The sequence below is a fragment of the Octopus bimaculoides genome, chromosome 5 (assembly GCF_046866305.1).
Source record: "Octopus bimaculoides isolate indiv1 chromosome 5, ASM4686630v1, whole genome shotgun sequence".
Lineage (NCBI taxonomy): Eukaryota > Metazoa > Mollusca > Cephalopoda > Octopoda > Octopodidae > Octopus > Octopus bimaculoides.
The window spans coordinates 22,925,259-22,942,118 of NC_142932.1; the positions used below are offsets into that span (position 1 = coordinate 22,925,259).

The 16,860-nt window shown below is 32.1% G+C and overlaps 1 protein-coding gene across 2 annotated transcripts in view; it reads left to right on the forward strand.

Moving 5' to 3' along the window:
• The window catches only part of LOC106881318 (uncharacterized), a 31,179-nt gene extending 14,319 nt beyond the window's left edge, over positions 1-16,860 (forward strand). The window contains exons 3-18 of one of the 2 annotated variants that reach the window (XM_089351791.1): positions 287-304; positions 3,066-3,166; positions 3,952-4,093; positions 4,184-4,274; positions 5,584-5,731; positions 6,896-7,051; positions 8,355-8,469; positions 8,660-8,816; positions 9,449-9,548; positions 10,231-10,353; positions 11,591-11,651; positions 12,091-12,245; positions 13,192-13,334; positions 14,055-14,146; positions 14,520-14,554; positions 15,745-16,860. In XM_089351791.1, coding sequence (XP_089207917.1) covers positions 287-304; positions 3,066-3,166; positions 3,952-4,093; positions 4,184-4,274; positions 5,584-5,731; positions 6,896-7,051; positions 8,355-8,469; positions 8,660-8,816; positions 9,449-9,548; positions 10,231-10,353; positions 11,591-11,651; positions 12,091-12,245; positions 13,192-13,334; positions 14,055-14,146; positions 14,520-14,536 — 1,619 coding nt within the window. In that variant the 3' untranslated portion in view covers positions 14,537-14,554; positions 15,745-16,860. The remainder of the gene's footprint in view (positions 1-286; positions 305-3,065; positions 3,167-3,951; positions 4,094-4,183; positions 4,275-5,583; positions 5,732-6,895; positions 7,052-8,354; positions 8,470-8,659; positions 8,817-9,448; positions 9,549-10,230; positions 10,354-11,590; positions 11,652-12,090; positions 12,246-13,191; positions 13,335-14,054; positions 14,147-14,519; positions 14,555-15,744) is intronic. The other variant, XM_089351792.1, reaches the window with a different exon arrangement.

Here is a 16,860-nt window from a genome sequence, read left to right on the forward strand (position 1 = left end):
TTTGGTATTTATTTAGGCTGTAATAATACTAATAAATCACTGGTTGATGTTGGGTAAAGAAGTGCTAAACTTATGTTGCTTTCTAGCCTAAATGACTCGACATTGAGGAATATTTCTTCTCATTTGATCTCTTTGTAGTGTTAAGTATTATGGACATTATTTATTCTTCTCTTATTACATTGGCTACTTTCACTAGTGATTACTGTGGTAGCTATCGTCATATATGGTATTAAATCCTCTTCATACAATTACCATGTACCTTTTTTTCATGCTGCACTGGCATCAGAGAAAAATTTTCTCGCAGGTAGGAAAGTTTTTTAATCCACAACCAACTATAACTGTGCCTTGATAAACAGTGTTGTTATGTTTGTTCGTATCATGTGTCTTTTCCTCTTCACAACCTCACTTCTTCAGAGCATTTTGGCATCTTTATATACTTCTAAATTACTTATTTTTTTAAAGCTCATTCAGGAAATTTATAATTTTTAGAGGAGTTTATCTTGTTGCCATTAAAATATAAACATAGCTACACTTTTGGGTTGTATTGGTGAATTCTATAAACATAAGATAAAAGCATGTCTTTAAATTATATTTCATTATTATGTAGTCAATAACACAAGTCTGTATTGACCTTATATTACCTTTAACAAAAAAAAAAAATTAGTGGGCTCAGAAATAATAATCTACTCAAATTTTTTAGACATCAGTTCCAATATTTATGTTTATGGCATTGTTAGTCCGCATGTTTACAAAAAGGTTTTATATTTTATGCTAAACACTATTAAATTTCTGTCTGAATTTTCAAATATTTTCCCATTCACTTGTTCTAGCAAAATTGTGTGAATCACATGTATGTGTAGTCAATAGCCACATTGTTTTGTAACTTTCATCTCTCAAACACTAACTATTATTTAGTATACTGCTTTGAAATGTTCACAAAGGTTGAACATGAAAGCCAATTTAATTTCTGGATCATTGCTGTTATGCTGCTTTGACCTGAAAGATATTTCTTGAGTTCTAAAAGATATATTGAATTTGATTGTACTGTCCCAAAATCACTGGTTTAGCTATTATAGCTGGGTAAGAAATATTGGTATTGAATTCATCCAATTTCAAAACCCATTACTGAGTAACACAGCACCTATTTCCAATAGACTTATATTGACACCAAGTTTGCATGCAAGAGTTCAGCGCATGTCCAGAATCAATGAAAATGGTTTAAAAATTAGCCTAAAAGTTGATAGTGTTATTGCCTAATAAGTAAATGCTAATCTCTGTGACTGTCTATTGACATTGTAAAGCAACATTGTTTATTGCATGCTATAAAAAGTTAGCTAGGGACATATTTTGTTCCTTCTAAAGCAGGACCATAACAAAGTTTTTGTCACGTCTTATAAATGACATAAATACTATTTGCTTTTAACTGCTTAGAAACATTAACAAGCTAATATTAAATTAAAGACTATGTGTTATATGTGATGTTGGCCATGAATTAAATGCTTTAATTATTCTGGTGTAAAATATCTTTTATGTTGACAATTTCATATTTTTAAATGGTGAACTCTGTTGGGCAAAATTCCCTATAAGGTTAATGTACAGATAATTTTTTCTTTTTAATTCTTTTATCATATTACTGAGATCTTGGCTGATTCCCAGAATGCTTTTGTTTGTTCAGTGGTAGAGAAATATCTGTTCCATAAATTTCCTGTAGAATTTTTTTGAAAGATTATAGCAGCAAAGCTAGTTTTGTGTCTTTTATATATATATATATATATATATATATATACACACACACACACACGTGCACTTTTTTTCCTCCAGTATTATAAGGATCTAAGCAAAACAGAATAGCTATTTAGGTTACTTTTATTTAGAATGTTTATCAGAAGTGAATGCTTCAGAATTATTTAATGAATTATTAAAAGCACAATGTCATAACGTAATGTACAAGTAATTCATATGAAGATTTTGAAAATTTGGCACCACTTATATGACTAAAAATTAATGATGAAATATATCTAAACACAGAATTATTTCTTGCAGAATTAATAGATTATAGGGTGTCTTGGAATTGAAAAAAATATTTTATAGTTTTCTATTCACCTTTGGATGGCAATTTTTCTGCAGTTTTTGATTTTCAATTAAGAGTTCATAATATATTTAAAATTTTAAAGGTGACTTTTTAAAGCAAGAAGCGTACCAAGTGTAGTATTCAAATTAGTTCTGTCTGGCTTGATACAATATATGTTGTAGCTGATGTAGAGGAATCCATTTTCTGTAAACAAACTGCTGTCTAGTGTCTTAATTGAATTTGTGTGTGTTTAACACATTTTGCTTTACTTTCAAAAGTTCAAACTGGCATACAAAAAGCATCCTTGGGTTGGTATCATCAGTATACTAGCACTACCTCCACTGCAGTTAAGGATATTTGGTTGTGCAAGCTGCTGGCAATATGTGTTGGATGAGCCAACTTAGTGCCGTGAAGGTTGAAGGTCAATTTGTATGGAAGGCTGTTTTGGAAACTTATTTGATTCATTCTAGAATGGGAGGACAGCTACAGAACCAATGCTCAGGGTGTTAACTGAGACTTGAAAATAAAATGGTTGGAATGACCATCAAACATCTCTCTGATGATAGTGGTATGGGTCTTTTTAGTCTTGTAGTAAAACATGTTTTTCTGGTTTGTAATGAAACTTCAGTTGAACATTGATAAAGTTATCTTCTAGTATATTATTAATTACACTTTATTTCTTGCAACTGATTATTCCTGTTTCATGAAAAATTTATCAATTTCATCATCAGTTCTTGTTTTGTGCATTGTTTTTCCATTTGGTAATTATCTTGGTCTTTTAAAATTAACCTTGATATTAATATCCATTTACTTTGGAGTGAGAAAGTGCTGCATTTTGGAACAATATAATTGTTTTTTGTTTGTTAAACAACTAAGCATTTTAATAAATGGTTTCTAAATATTTCTTGTAGGTTCATGTTCCAGATATAATATTATATGCATATTGTTATTCACATTAAAGTGGATTTTTTTTTTTTTTAATATAACTTTTCAGATACCATATATGATGAAGATGAGGTGTTGCTGGCCCTTGCAGAACAACTTGGAATCTTCACTCCTCTAGTTGGTGGCTCTGAATATGTTTACTGTTTATTGGTGAGTGAGAGATCAAGTATTGTTATTTTCACAGCTATGTGGTTTCAGTTCCTGAGTGTGATCATTTTTATTTCAGTTGCTTTTTTTCTAAAGCTTAAACAAACACACACACACACACTTTTTTTTTTGCCTTTCTCTAGAAATACTGTAGAGTTCATTTTATTGAACTTTGTTGATATTAAAAAAATTTGGATATAAGACATTAATTACTTGCTTAATGGGTGTATATGTGGAGACAGTTCTCATGATAAACTAATTTTGATAAAATAATCAGACATAACCTAATGTTCTATGTGAAACTTGACCTATTTATATTGCAGAAAATATTCTTTCATGATGTGATTTCAGATAAGTTGACATTTGGCTGAATGTCTAGCTTAAAAGTATTAAATTATAAGGTTATCAGGATATTTAATTCTGAAATGAAATTGTTTTAGATTTCTTATGGCAAAAGGTTGTAAATTTAAAAAAAAAAAAATTGAAATTCCAATTTTTTTTTTCTTTTTAAAGAGGGCAACATTAAATATACTGTTGCACACATTTGGGCTTCTTTCTCTACAATGCTTGTTCTCTGTCACTATCTCTCTCTCCCTCTCTCCCTCTCTCTCTCTCTCCCTCTCTCCCTCTCTCTCTCTCTCTCTCTCTCTCTCTGGTTCAAATGGTTGGAGAATGTCAGGGAAAAATTTTGATTAAAATCAGCAATTTTATCTCGAGGTGGATGGTGTAACTGTGTTAGTATAATTTTACAGTAAGACTCATTTTTATATTTTTCTAATTCATTTCAGAAACCTCTTGAAAGTTTGGCTACTGTTGAAGAAACTGTAGTTAGAGATAAAGCTGTTGATTCCCTGAGGGCAATTGCTGCTCAACATTCACAAACAGATTTGGAGAATCACTTTGTGCCCCTTGTTAAACGATTGTCGACTGGTATGTATTGGTATAAGATTAGTCATTTAATGTGTTATGTTGTCTTAAAGTGTGGTGGTGCTCATAATTTGCTTTTGTCAATATTTTTAGGTGACTGGTTCACATCTCGAACCTCAGCCTGTGGTCTCTTCTCGGTGTGCTATCCCAGAGTATCTTCAAGTGTAAAGGCGGAACTGCATCTGTAAGTATTTTTTCTTTTTTCTTCCTGTCACTGTTCATATGGTAATTGTAACAACCACCTTTCATTAATGTTTTCTGTATGCATTATATATAACTTTTTGCTGTTTTTAAAATGTTATCTTGGATAAAATTTGGTGTGCTCTTTTACATTTTTAGAATTTTAGAAGCTTCCACTTTTGTCTTGGCGTCTGCCAGTCAGAACTTTATTAGATCTTTGAATACAAGTTATGTTTAAAATGATGTACTGTGGTAGTGATAGTAATAAAGTAATTCAAAATTCTAACATTTAGTGGGGGGGGGGGTTTCTTCACTGCAAAATGAGGTTGGGAAATGTATTTAACTATTATGAAGCATGAAATATATGAGGTTTTAGTTGTTAACAGATATTATGAATTTTCAGAAATTCATATCAATTGCAGAAGTAACAAAATTAATACATGTTTTAATTATACAGTTCTGTATTTAAGAGATGAGGAATTATGTACATTATTTACAATTGACAGATATTTGTCCTAATCTTGTTGTTAGCACAACGTTTCGGCTGATATACTCTCCACTCCAATTATGAAGAAAAGAGAGGATGAAACCGATAAACTGTCCACAGTCTGTCTGCCCTATGTGAAAGGCCTCTCTGAAAAGATACAAAAGATATGCGGCCCATATGACATCAGGATAGTATTCAAAAGTGATACAACACTTCGCAAATATCTCCTTCGAGTAAAACCACCAATAGAAGAGAATATGACTAAGAACTGCATGTACTCCATCCCATGCAGCTGTGGTAGGTTATACAAAGGCGAAACATGCTGCCCCTCAAGATAAGAGTAGAGAAACATCGCAAAGCTGTGACACAGGGCGATATTGATAAATTGGGTATAGCTAATCATGTATGGAAAAATGGAGACCACCTCCCCCTGTGGGATGAAGTTAAAATAATAGACTGAGAACACTACTGGAAAATACAAAAGCTAAAAGAAACAGCACATATGCTAGGACACAACAACCTCCTAAGCAGACCAAGTGCTGATATGAACAGCATATGGGAATCGGTATTAAGGATGATGATGATGAAAGGTAATTGACATGAGACCTTGATGTAATATAGATGATTTTAACATTAGTGTTGCTGAATGGCTGTACCCAACTGGGATACAATATGGGCAGCAGAACTTTTTCTTTTTCCACTTAGTTTCTGACTTAGGTTTAGGTGATTGTGGCAGCTGGAACTTGAAAAGTGGTATTAGGCATGTCGTTTAACACAGAATTGAGTTTTGATAATGTTTTTTTGTTTTGTTTTTTTTCTATTTCAGGTGTTTTAAAACCTTATGTTTAGATGATACTCCAATGGTACGTCGAGCAGCTGCTGGCAAGCTGGGAGAGTTTGCAAAGGTGGCAGATACAGAATACCTCAGATCTGATTTAATTTCATTGTTTAATAGCCTTGCTCAAGATGAGCAGGTAGGTCTACTTCACTTTATTTATATTTCACTGTAATATTTGAAATCTTACTGTTATGAAATTTAACTATTTTTATTAGTTCAGTGACAGTAAGGTACTTTGTTTCAATTAGCTTGTGGAGAACTTTTCAGACTTGCATTGATACTCATTTTGTAATTTTCCATTATCAAATCCTTTGGCTGAGATTATCACTAGAGCTGAGTTTTCATTACAAAATAATGAAAATAAGAATTTGTCCTCAATTAATGTTTATATGCACTGAGCAAATCTTTTTAAAGTGGAAATGATGAGTTGCAGGTATAGTTGTGTTCTGTAGTTTGTTTTAATTACCCAGCTGTTGCTGGAACATTAGCTACAGTGTGGTTAGGTTCACCTTTCAGCCACATGGTTCTGGATTGAATCCTATTTGCCATCAGTTCATGGTACCTATAGCATATCTTCTGCTATAGTCTTAGGTTGATCAGTACTTTGTGAGCAGAATTTGGTTGAAGTGTTCTTTGTCTCATCTTCAGAATGAAGTGATGGTAGTGGTACTATTATTTCCATGTTTTTGAAGTAGCAGCACTACCACCACGTTTTTATGAAGTTGAGATTGGGAAGTTTTTGAGACGTTTAATGGTCTTAGGAATTTTTTTTCCTTTTGTTCCAAACAAACCTTAAAGAAATAGGAAAAATCAACATGACATTTAAAAGAAAAGTAATTTTTTATATATGCAAAGATGTGTGTGTGGCTTTTATTTGTATCAAGTGCTTTAAAAATAAAAAAAATGCTCTGGTATTTGTCCTGCTATAGTTTCAGGAGTATTGGCTTGTCACTTTTGCCAGTGATTGGACCATTGCAAACCTGTAGTTAATGATTCTTTTGACTAGTATATAGCCACTCCATCAATATTAACTTCTCATAATTAGGCCTTCCTCTCTTTTAGTTAAATTAATATTTATCATGTTTTTTTTTTCTTTTTTTTTTTTTTGACCTCTTTGGGTAGATGAGCTTCTACTCTCAATATTGCATCTTTTGAAATTTCACTTAACATTCTCAATTATTTGATCACTTTTTTTTTCATATAAAGGAATAGACTTTGCCTTTGCAAGTTTAAGTATAAAATATATTTCATTTTCCTTTTATATACATGGAAGTTTTTTTTTTTTTTTTTTTTTTTTAAGGATTCAGTACGTCTGCTGGCTGTTGAAGCCTGTGTTGCTATTGCATCATTACTTAATGCTGAAGATGTTGAGACCCTTGTAATGCCAACACTACGGCAAGCAGCTGAAGATAAATCATGGAGAGTGCGTTATATGGTTGCTGACAAATTTACTGATGTAAGTACTAACTATCATCATTATTGTCATTTAATGTCTGTGTTCATGTTGGTATAGGTTGGATGGTTCAACGGCTTCTATCCTGAGGCGTATGTTGGTCTCTAGTGTCTGCTTTGACAAGGTTTCTATAGTCGGATGCCCTTCATAACATGGTACATTTATAATTCATTTGACTTTACTACAGTAAATTAATTTAGTAAGTTTAGTCATAAAAATTCTCTGAGAAACAACTCTAGAAAAAAAGTCATCCATCAGAAACAACCAGACAGCCTAGCTTATTAAAAGTACTCTGTTACGAAGCTCATGTACAAATCTCCTCCTACCCCCATCCCAATTCATTCATAAATGAACTGCAGTAGTTAATGCTGTATCACAACCTTCAGAGAAAATCATCATTGCCACTTCAAACTGGGCAGCTCATACTAAGCATTGCAAGACCAGCGTTAAAACTGCATTTTAGCTTGTATCACGTTATCCACATGCAACTGAGACACCACATTATATCTGCATTTACTCCCTGACAGAGACCTTGAACACCTACAGTGGAATCATGCTAATTTATCTCCATCTCAAAGACTACCTTACACATATCAAGGAAACCTGACACTCCTCCACTAAACCTGAACGGCACCTTCAGTCACTTAAAACACTAGGCCTCACTGTCACTGAAGAATTCTCTTGGTGATCGCACATCTCCAAAGCAAAGTTTACATACATTTCACTGTCTGGCCTTCCAATTGAACTCTCAACAGCTGCTCACTTGCAATAACATTCAGATGAGTCCCACATTAGAGTACTGTTATCATTATCTAGAATGGTGCTGTTGCCATTCATATCAATATCCAAGATTGCATGCAATGAAAGAGCACTCATCTGACTGGCATGAAGTCAGTCACAAACATTCCAGTCTATGGCCCTTAGTCCGCCTGCTCCTTGGGACTATCTAGTTTTGTACCAATTTGCTTATCTCTCTACTGATCATCCACATTTTTTCTACTTCCCTCCTCCAAGCTTCATTCTTACCACTATATATGTCCTTCTTCCCTAGAACAATAGTCATTTTGGAATTCCCTACTTGCAATCATTGAATAGCAACATTTCAAGTAGACTGTTAATGACCTGAATCTTTTCTTGGGAGAGCATCTATGAACATAGATTGATCAGTACTTACAAATATATTTTTGTGGTGTGTTATGAACTATTATTTTATGATAAACATACAGTATAAAACGAGGGTGGTATTACGCTTAATAACTTGACAAATAATTTTGCCTTAATATTTTCTTTTCTTTTCTTTTTATAGTTACAAAAAGCTGTTGGCCCTGAAATTACAAAGAATGATTTAGTGTTGGCTTTTCAAGGACTCTTAAAAGATTGTGAAGCTGAAGTGCGTGCCGCTGCTGCACACAAAGTAAAAGGTCAGTAAACTATTTAACATTTCAGATTTAAATGTGTTCTACACAATCATTTGATTTTTTTAAATGTTTGTGATTGTGTATATTTAACTCTTTATTTTGGAGATCTCTTGAAAACTTAACTGTCAAGCAAAAAATAGTTTCCCAAAGTATCTTTATTGAATTTTTATTTTATTTTTAAATTTTTTATCAGATTTTTGCCAGTATCTTGCACCTGATATCCGTGAAAGTTTGATCATGACAAATATCCTTCCTTGTGTCAAAGAACTTGTTTCTGATGCCAATCAACATGTCAAGTCCGCTCTAGCCTCAGTCATTATGGGTCTTTCTCCAATTTTAGGAAAAGAAAAGTAAGTGAAAGGAATATGTATATATAATTATTTAAAGGGCCCAATATGTTGAGAAATACTCATTCTTTAGGTGCAAGCCACATATGAATCTATTAGTAACGTTTAAATACATGTATTGAGCCCTTTTAGATGAATAATATCGATCTCATCAGATGGAGTACTTTGTTGAATTTTCTATCATTATATATATATATATATATATATATATATATATATATATATATATCATCATCGTTTAACGTCCACTTTCCATGCTAGCATATATATATATTTTATAGCAAAGAAAAAGTAAGATGATGGATAAATATCAGTTCATTACAGCTGTTTCTTACACTTTTTTTATTGATCCAACTAAAGGTGGTGCTTACAGGTAAATCAACCCAACCTGGTGCATACCATTTAAGTGCCTGATTCTCTCCATCATCGCTTTATATTGTTATATATATAATTTATTCCAAATAAATGATTGATCTTCAAATATGACTAGGAAATTTTCATAATTTTCAAGTTTCTTGTTAGATTCTTGATATAAAAGGAAAAAAAGTTTTTTGTCTTTTTCATTTTTTAAACACTCTTTCAATATTTCTCAGTGAATTTAATGCTTTTTATATCTGCTTCATCTATTTTTCTAGTACAATAGAGCATCTCTTACCTTTGTTCCTGACACAGTTAAAAGATGAATGCCCTGAAGTTAGATTAAATATTATCTCTAACTTAGATTGTGTTAATGAGGTATGTTTATTCTTTGTTGAAAAATGTCATTTATGACAGAAGTTATTTTAAAATAAAACTGTTGGTTCTTCTGTGTTGTGAAATTGCATCTTTCTTACTTATCTTTCAAATTATGGTCTTCACTGAGATAAACTTTAAGGATCAGATGTACAAGACTTAAGAAAATGCAGAGATTTTTTTATCCCTATCTATTAACATTAGCTGATAACTTGATATGACGTGTAGGGTTGAATGATTGGACAGTTAACATTAATTTGCATTGCTCTAACTAGAATTTAATCCTTAAATCGAATCTCTTCAGTTTCGCTCACAGATTTTAAAATTATTTTTTCTTAACTAAACAGTTTGGTACTTTGTATACTGGTATAATTTCTCACACTTAACTCAGTTTACTTTCAACAATTTTGACAAAATTTCATATTGCAGAAGTTATTTCATGTTAAAGCTGTCGTATTTGGGTAATTTTAACCAATCAATGACGTATTCTGCTGAAGAAAGCTACTACTATATGTAATGGTAATCAAAGAGCAACAACTTCTGGGTTATCTCTACTAAATGTCACCATTTAATAGGCTGAGATTCAATTTATTTGGCCAGCTGTGATTTAATTTGGTTGAATGATTCACTTACTAAAACTTGTGAGTTTTTATTGAAATTAAATCTACTGCTTTTTGTATTATAGGTAATTGGTATTAAACAGTTGTCAGAAAGTCTTCTCCCAGCCATAGTTGAATTGGCTGAAGATACAAAATGGCGAGTGCGTTTAGCTATCATTGAATATATGCCCCTGTTGGCTGGTCAGCTGGTAAGTTGTGTTCTTTTTTTTTTTTATCTCTGCTCATAAACTACCTTTCAAAAATGAACTTAAAAGGGGTCTCCTCCTCCTCATCATCATCATCGTTTAACGTCCGCTTTCCATGCTAGTATGGGTTGGACGATTTGACTGAGGACTGGTGAAACCAGATGGCTACACCAGGCTCCAGGTCTCAGTATGATTATTAGCTGCATTTCCTTATTTATCATGTAAGCATAACATCCATGTGTAACTTTCACATTTTCTTTTAGTTATTTTATCTATAATAAATCTTTTGTAATGTGTACATCAGACAAATAATATTTAGTTACTAGATCAACTTCCACCTTGGTTGACTTTGTCTCCTGCTTCTAAAAGCTGAGTGCTCAGGTTGTCTATAATAAACTATACATTTTCAGAGGTGTAGTTTACAATAATCACGCTGCATAACGGGACTATAACTGACTGACTACCACAAAAAACAGCACTTGGTACTCTCTATAAAGTGATTGGTTGTTAGGAAGGGAGGAGACTATACCAAAGCAGACATTAAAGCCTGCATCCTTCAGCTCAGATTCTGTCAAATCATCCAACCTATACCAGCTTGGAAAAGAAATGTTAATTGATGATGCTAGTATGCATGTATTCTGTCTAGAATCCAGAACTGAATGTAGAATAAATCTGAATATTTAAAATTAAATGGAGACAAAAGGTACAAATGAAATAAAGTGAGTACAGAGGTTCACAAGTATAAGATTTTAATCGTGCATTGGTGAGTAACCTGGGCATAATTTATATATCCATGAAAGATATAGCAGAGAATAAGTCTATACTCCAACAAATCAGTCAGAAGTTTTATGTATGTTTGTATGTAAATGTCATGGTTTAGCCCTGATCAAATAAATTTATGATGAGGTGCATTCCAGATGTAGCAGTCTTTTTTTTTTTCCCCTCCTCAAGATAGTGTAATTAGAGAGAGATTTGGTTATTTATAACAAGTCATGCAATTATGGAAGCCTTTTCATTGACTCCTGTCATATTGGTGTTTAAGCCAGTCTAAAAAAAATGACTCGCTCTCTGTACTATTGATAAGAAAGGATTTCAGAAGTTAAAAAAGACCTAATCTAAATTTTTTTTAACTATTAAAATATTTGCAAAAACTTTACCATGTAAAAGTGAAACAGTCAGATGATATGATTATACTTGTGTAACATCATTGAGGATCACCTTTAAAATTTAATTTTTCCAGGGTGTAGATTTCTATGATGAAAGATTGAACACTCTTTATATGAACTGGCTAAATGACTATGGTAAGTAGCTTAAAAGATATCATTTATACATAATATATTATCAAAGGGTTCTGCAATTAGACTGCAGAAAGCCATTTGGGTTTTGATACATCTCAATAAATTAGTTTTAATGCTTGTTCTCTGATAGGCCAACTGATTGATAATTAAAAGATGTAATTATTTTCCCCCGTTCCCTTAATTCCTTCACAGAATTGAGATGTTTTATTTCATTATAGCCAAATAAAGTTTTAGTTGGCATTGCTTATAAATTTAGTATCCAGATGATTTTGTAAATTTGTTGGCTTTACTCAAATCACTTTATCTTTGTAAATATGGTTATTTATGATCCTGGTCCAAGATGGGTAACTTTATACTGGCTAGCAGATCACATCACTATTGCATTGTGTTCTCAGTTCACAGCTTTCTTACCTCTAATTGTAATATTTTTAAATTTTTCTAGTGTATGCCATTCGTGAAGCTGCTACTTTGAACCTGAAAAAACTTGTTGAAAAGTTTGGTGTGGAATGGGCCCAAAAGACTGTGATTCCTAGAGTGCTCTGTATGTCACGTGATACCAACTATCTACACAGAATGACTTGTCTTTTTTGTATCAATGTAAGTTTGTAACTTGCTGAGAAGAAACTGTATTTAAACAATATTTGTGTTAAGTTCTATCTTGTAATCTGATGTTTTTAGGTATATGGATAAAACTCAAACTGTGCTTCCTAACTTACATAAGATTCCATGCACCGTATTCTCATAGGCAATGACAAATCTAGGAGCAAATAATTCTTATATGAGGTGTAGTTATTTGATTTACAAATGACAAGGACATGATTTTATATATGTGCACATAGAATTTTAGAAAGTGAACACAAAGTGTGCTTGGAAATCCTTGCACCTTAATTTAAGATTAAGACTCACAGAAGAAGGTGACAGTCTGCATTTTCAAGTAAATATGATATCAGTACCATCAGGTTAGATCTTGATAGGTTCAGTGGCTATATGAATGCAAACAGTTTAAACAAGATAGTTTTTGTTAGCTGAAAATTTCAGCAGTATATTTTTCATTGTTCCACTCACTTTAGTATAACTTGAATATAAAGCATTAATCACAATTCAGGTTTTTTGTTAGTGGCAACATTGAATTCTTGTGTGCTTATTAATGGCTTACTAAGAAGCATGAAGTTGCTATAACTATTTGGCATCCATGTTTGTCTCTAAGGAATCTAAGGATCTATTGTAGAATGATATATCTAAATTTAATTTTATTTAGAACTTCTGTGCAAGTTATATTCTGTTCTTATGCTGAAATTAGCTTGATAGCTCTAATATAATTAACATTCCCTCCTCTGCATAAAGCAGCTTATTCAAAATATGGAAGAAATTCCCTTTCACTGCCAATAATCATAAACTAATTAACCTTTAATTTTTTTTTTTTTTTATGTAGGATGTTGTATGGTTAGTCTTTCAAACCTCTTTTAGCAGCTGAATACTTTAATGCATAGAAAAGAATTGTTGATGATAATTTGTTTTGTTTATTTTTGTTTTTTTCCCTTAGTTGCTGGCTGATGCTTGTGGTACTGATGCCACAACGAAGTTGATGTTGCCAACCATTTTGAGTATGGCATCTGACCCTGTGGCAAATGTTAGGTTCAATGTTGCAAAGACAATGCAAAAGTTAGGCCCTATGTTTGACCAGAAGTAAGTTGTTTTTTTTTTTTGTTTTTTTTTGTTTTTTTTTTCCAAATTTGTTCATATCCTATTTTATTGAAGGTGAGCTATTGTCTTTTTTTCTCTTGTATTGTATTGGAATGGCAACCAGTCAGACCTTTTTGAATTGTATGAGGTGAGATGGTTTGAATGTTAATATAACCAAGTAATCATTTCAGCTGCATTTTACGAGTGGAAAGAAATGACTACTTACAATCAAATGGAATTCAACTATAAGAAATTGAGTTTGAACTATTCCTTATGACTAACTTCAAGTCTAAGAAATTAAGAAGTATTACTTTATGATGCTCAGGACTTATATATAGATCGTCGTATATAGTTTGACCTTGCTTTGGGATTGTGTCCACAGACATGATTTGTTACCTCTAAAATTAAAAGTAATCTGAAAGTGTTCAATAAGAATACTGCATATTAAACTCGAGTGCATGCTCTTGCATATTTCTCATTCTCAGAACAAGGGTCCATTTTAACCCATGTTATTGTCGCCAACAGATGAGCACCTGAAGATAAGTTTTTCTATTGATTACTGGTCCAAGTACCTGCAGTTATTTCTAATAGTTTGTGTGTTTATTTCATGATGGTTCTGATTCTACTAGTGACAGGTGGCATGATTCAGTTGGAGAAATTTGCTACACCTACTATTTCAAATAATTTAGCGGTTTTATTAATTTTCTGCATAATTTTTTTCAGTACTATTCAGTCCCAATTAAAGCCTGTTCTTGAAAGATTGAAATCTGATGATGATGGAGATGTTCGGTACTTTGCATTGGAGGCAATAGAAGGTGAGTCTTGGAATTGAAAAATAAATTTAAATTTATTTGCTGAAATTAGTCATACCTATTGAATATTCAATTCACAAGTGAGTAACTATGTGATCCATTTGGACAACACATTTACCCAGTTTTTGAAGCCTTAAATTAAAACACATTTTTGAAATTCTTTTTTCTTGCTGTATTTAATCAGGTGATCTACAAGTGTGGATGGTTACAGGCACATAGATTACTGAAGCAGTAATCATATCCTGCTTGTGTAAATTTTAGGACTAGATAATTGTGATTTCTCTGTCATTAAATAGACATTTAAATCTGGTGTTACATTGAGTGTTGGGAGTTTCAGTTTTGTACATATTTTCTTTTGTTTCTTCAATTTTTATAGCATTGAAGCTCTCTTAAAGAATTTTCACCATTCAGGTAAGCACATTTCACTTTTGATTTCTAGTTAAAAATTACTCATGCAATTTGACAAAAATGCTATCAAAGAAGGGAGGTTTCTTTGTTTTTTGTTTTTAACTCTTAAAAACCACAACCTTATTAGTGAGCTTATAAACATTGAACTAATTGAACTGGTATTAAATTCAGCAAATGTAAACTTACTCGTTGATTATTACAGGAAATTCAATGAAATGAAATAGGGTAAATAAAAAAACCCAAATTTCAATGTTTTTTTCTGTACATAGCTGAAAAGCAGAAACACTGGCAGTTTTTTTAAATAACAGCTTAAAGATTTGATAGGTTGATTGGCTCAAAATGAAAGATATCTTAACAGCAAGTACATAACTAATATATTGGAAATACATGATTACTGACCACATAATACAGTTGTGATAATAAACCAGTTAAGATTTCATTATGCCAATTCGTCTGTAGACTGTTGCTTATAAAATAGCAGTGGATTTCCAAATGGTAACGATTTTAATATTTATTCAGAATCTGCTTAAAAGAAAATTGATGTTAGTATCAGTCATTTCATTTAGTAATTTCTTCTTTACTGTTCAATCCAAGCTTTATTTTAGTGAGTGGATAAAATGAACCTTCAAGTTGTCTTTATCTGAAATTAGCATGTAGATTTTATACTTTTTTTTATTCTAACCTGAATGCATATGATTTTACAAATTTGTGTATTTTCACATAGGGAAGATCTATTATCATTTTTGCATCTGAATCTTATTGCTTAGGGATGGAACTTTCTTTATTTCTTTTTTTTCTGTCCATTTTCTAAACTAGTTATGTTTTGAATTGATTATGTATCATCAATAGTCCATTATGACAATTAGGTTTTATTTTGCATATAGTAGTCATAGCATTTCGTTCTCGACTGAGAATATCTTGGTTTCAAATTTTGGCATAAGACCAGCAGTTTTGACAGAGGGCATAAGTCGATTACATCGACAAGTACTCAACTGCTTTTTATTTTGATCCTGAAAAGATGAAAGACATAGACTGATGACATGATGCTAAGCATTTTACCTGGCGCAGTAATGATTCTGCCAGCTCACTGCCTTAGACTTAGAATATATTAGAATACCTGTTTTTTTAGATTTATATTCCTGCATATTTAGAATTCTTTAATTTTGTTTACATTGATATACTTTCTTTTCCAGCTCCCCTTTTCCCAACCTGCAAGCCTCTTGACTGAAAGCTTCAACTTTGACATCCAGCAGCATCCAGTCAGCGTGTACCTTAGCAGCAGCCACCGCCTCCTGCCAACACCAAATTACTATTACTTCTAACCAATCCTGGTTTTTTTTTTTTTCCTTTTGTTTTTTTTTTTTGGTTTTTTTTTCCCCCTCTCTTGCTGATCACTTCCAGACCATTCTCTAAGGTAGCTGCCTGTGGCAAACCCCTATACAATCTCTTTGACTTTTGTTTCAGTTGGCGTCCACAAGCACTACAATTCAACTCCTGAGACTTGTATCACTTTCTCTCAAACCATTGTTCATTCACTTACCTTTCTACTATCCTTAACTTTTAATACTTACCATTCTATCTATAGATCATTAAAAACAAACACACACACACAAGCACACAGAGACTATATATATATGTATATATATATTATAGTCATTCTAAATTAGATTTTTTTTTTTTTTCTTAAACGTGAGAGGAGTTAAGGTCCATAACAATTGACATTTATATGAGTGAAGAATTTTTATTTCATTAGATTTCCTTTTCAATATTCCATGAAAGATAAACATATGATCTTATGTTTGACTCACCCCTCCTCTTTTTTTTTTTTTTTATTCCTTTCTTCCCAATAGCTCTTTGCAGTTCCTTTTTCTTTCCTTCCTCTCCTTCTTGTGTCTTGGTGCAGACAGAGATTTTAATCTACAGCTGAGGCATTACTAGTATTAAACACCTTGAAATAAACTGAATGTTGAAAAATTAGCTGATCTAGTAATGCCTATTTTTATTTATTTTTTAAATCTCTCTACAGAATTTTGTTATTTAATTTGTAGAAAAATATATAAAGTATTTTTTTTCCAATTTTTTGAAGTCTTTTTTTTTTTTTTTTTTTTTCAATGAAAGCAAATACGCTGAAATAGCTAATATATTGAACATTTTAAAAAATTAATTTAAAAAATGTCCTTTTTTTATTTGAGATGTAAAGTAAGATTTAAAACCAATTTGTATATGTGGGGCAGATAACACCCATTGACTTCATCTGCTCTTGTAGCCAGTTATTGGACAGTCTATTAAAATAAACTCTCATTCTTCTA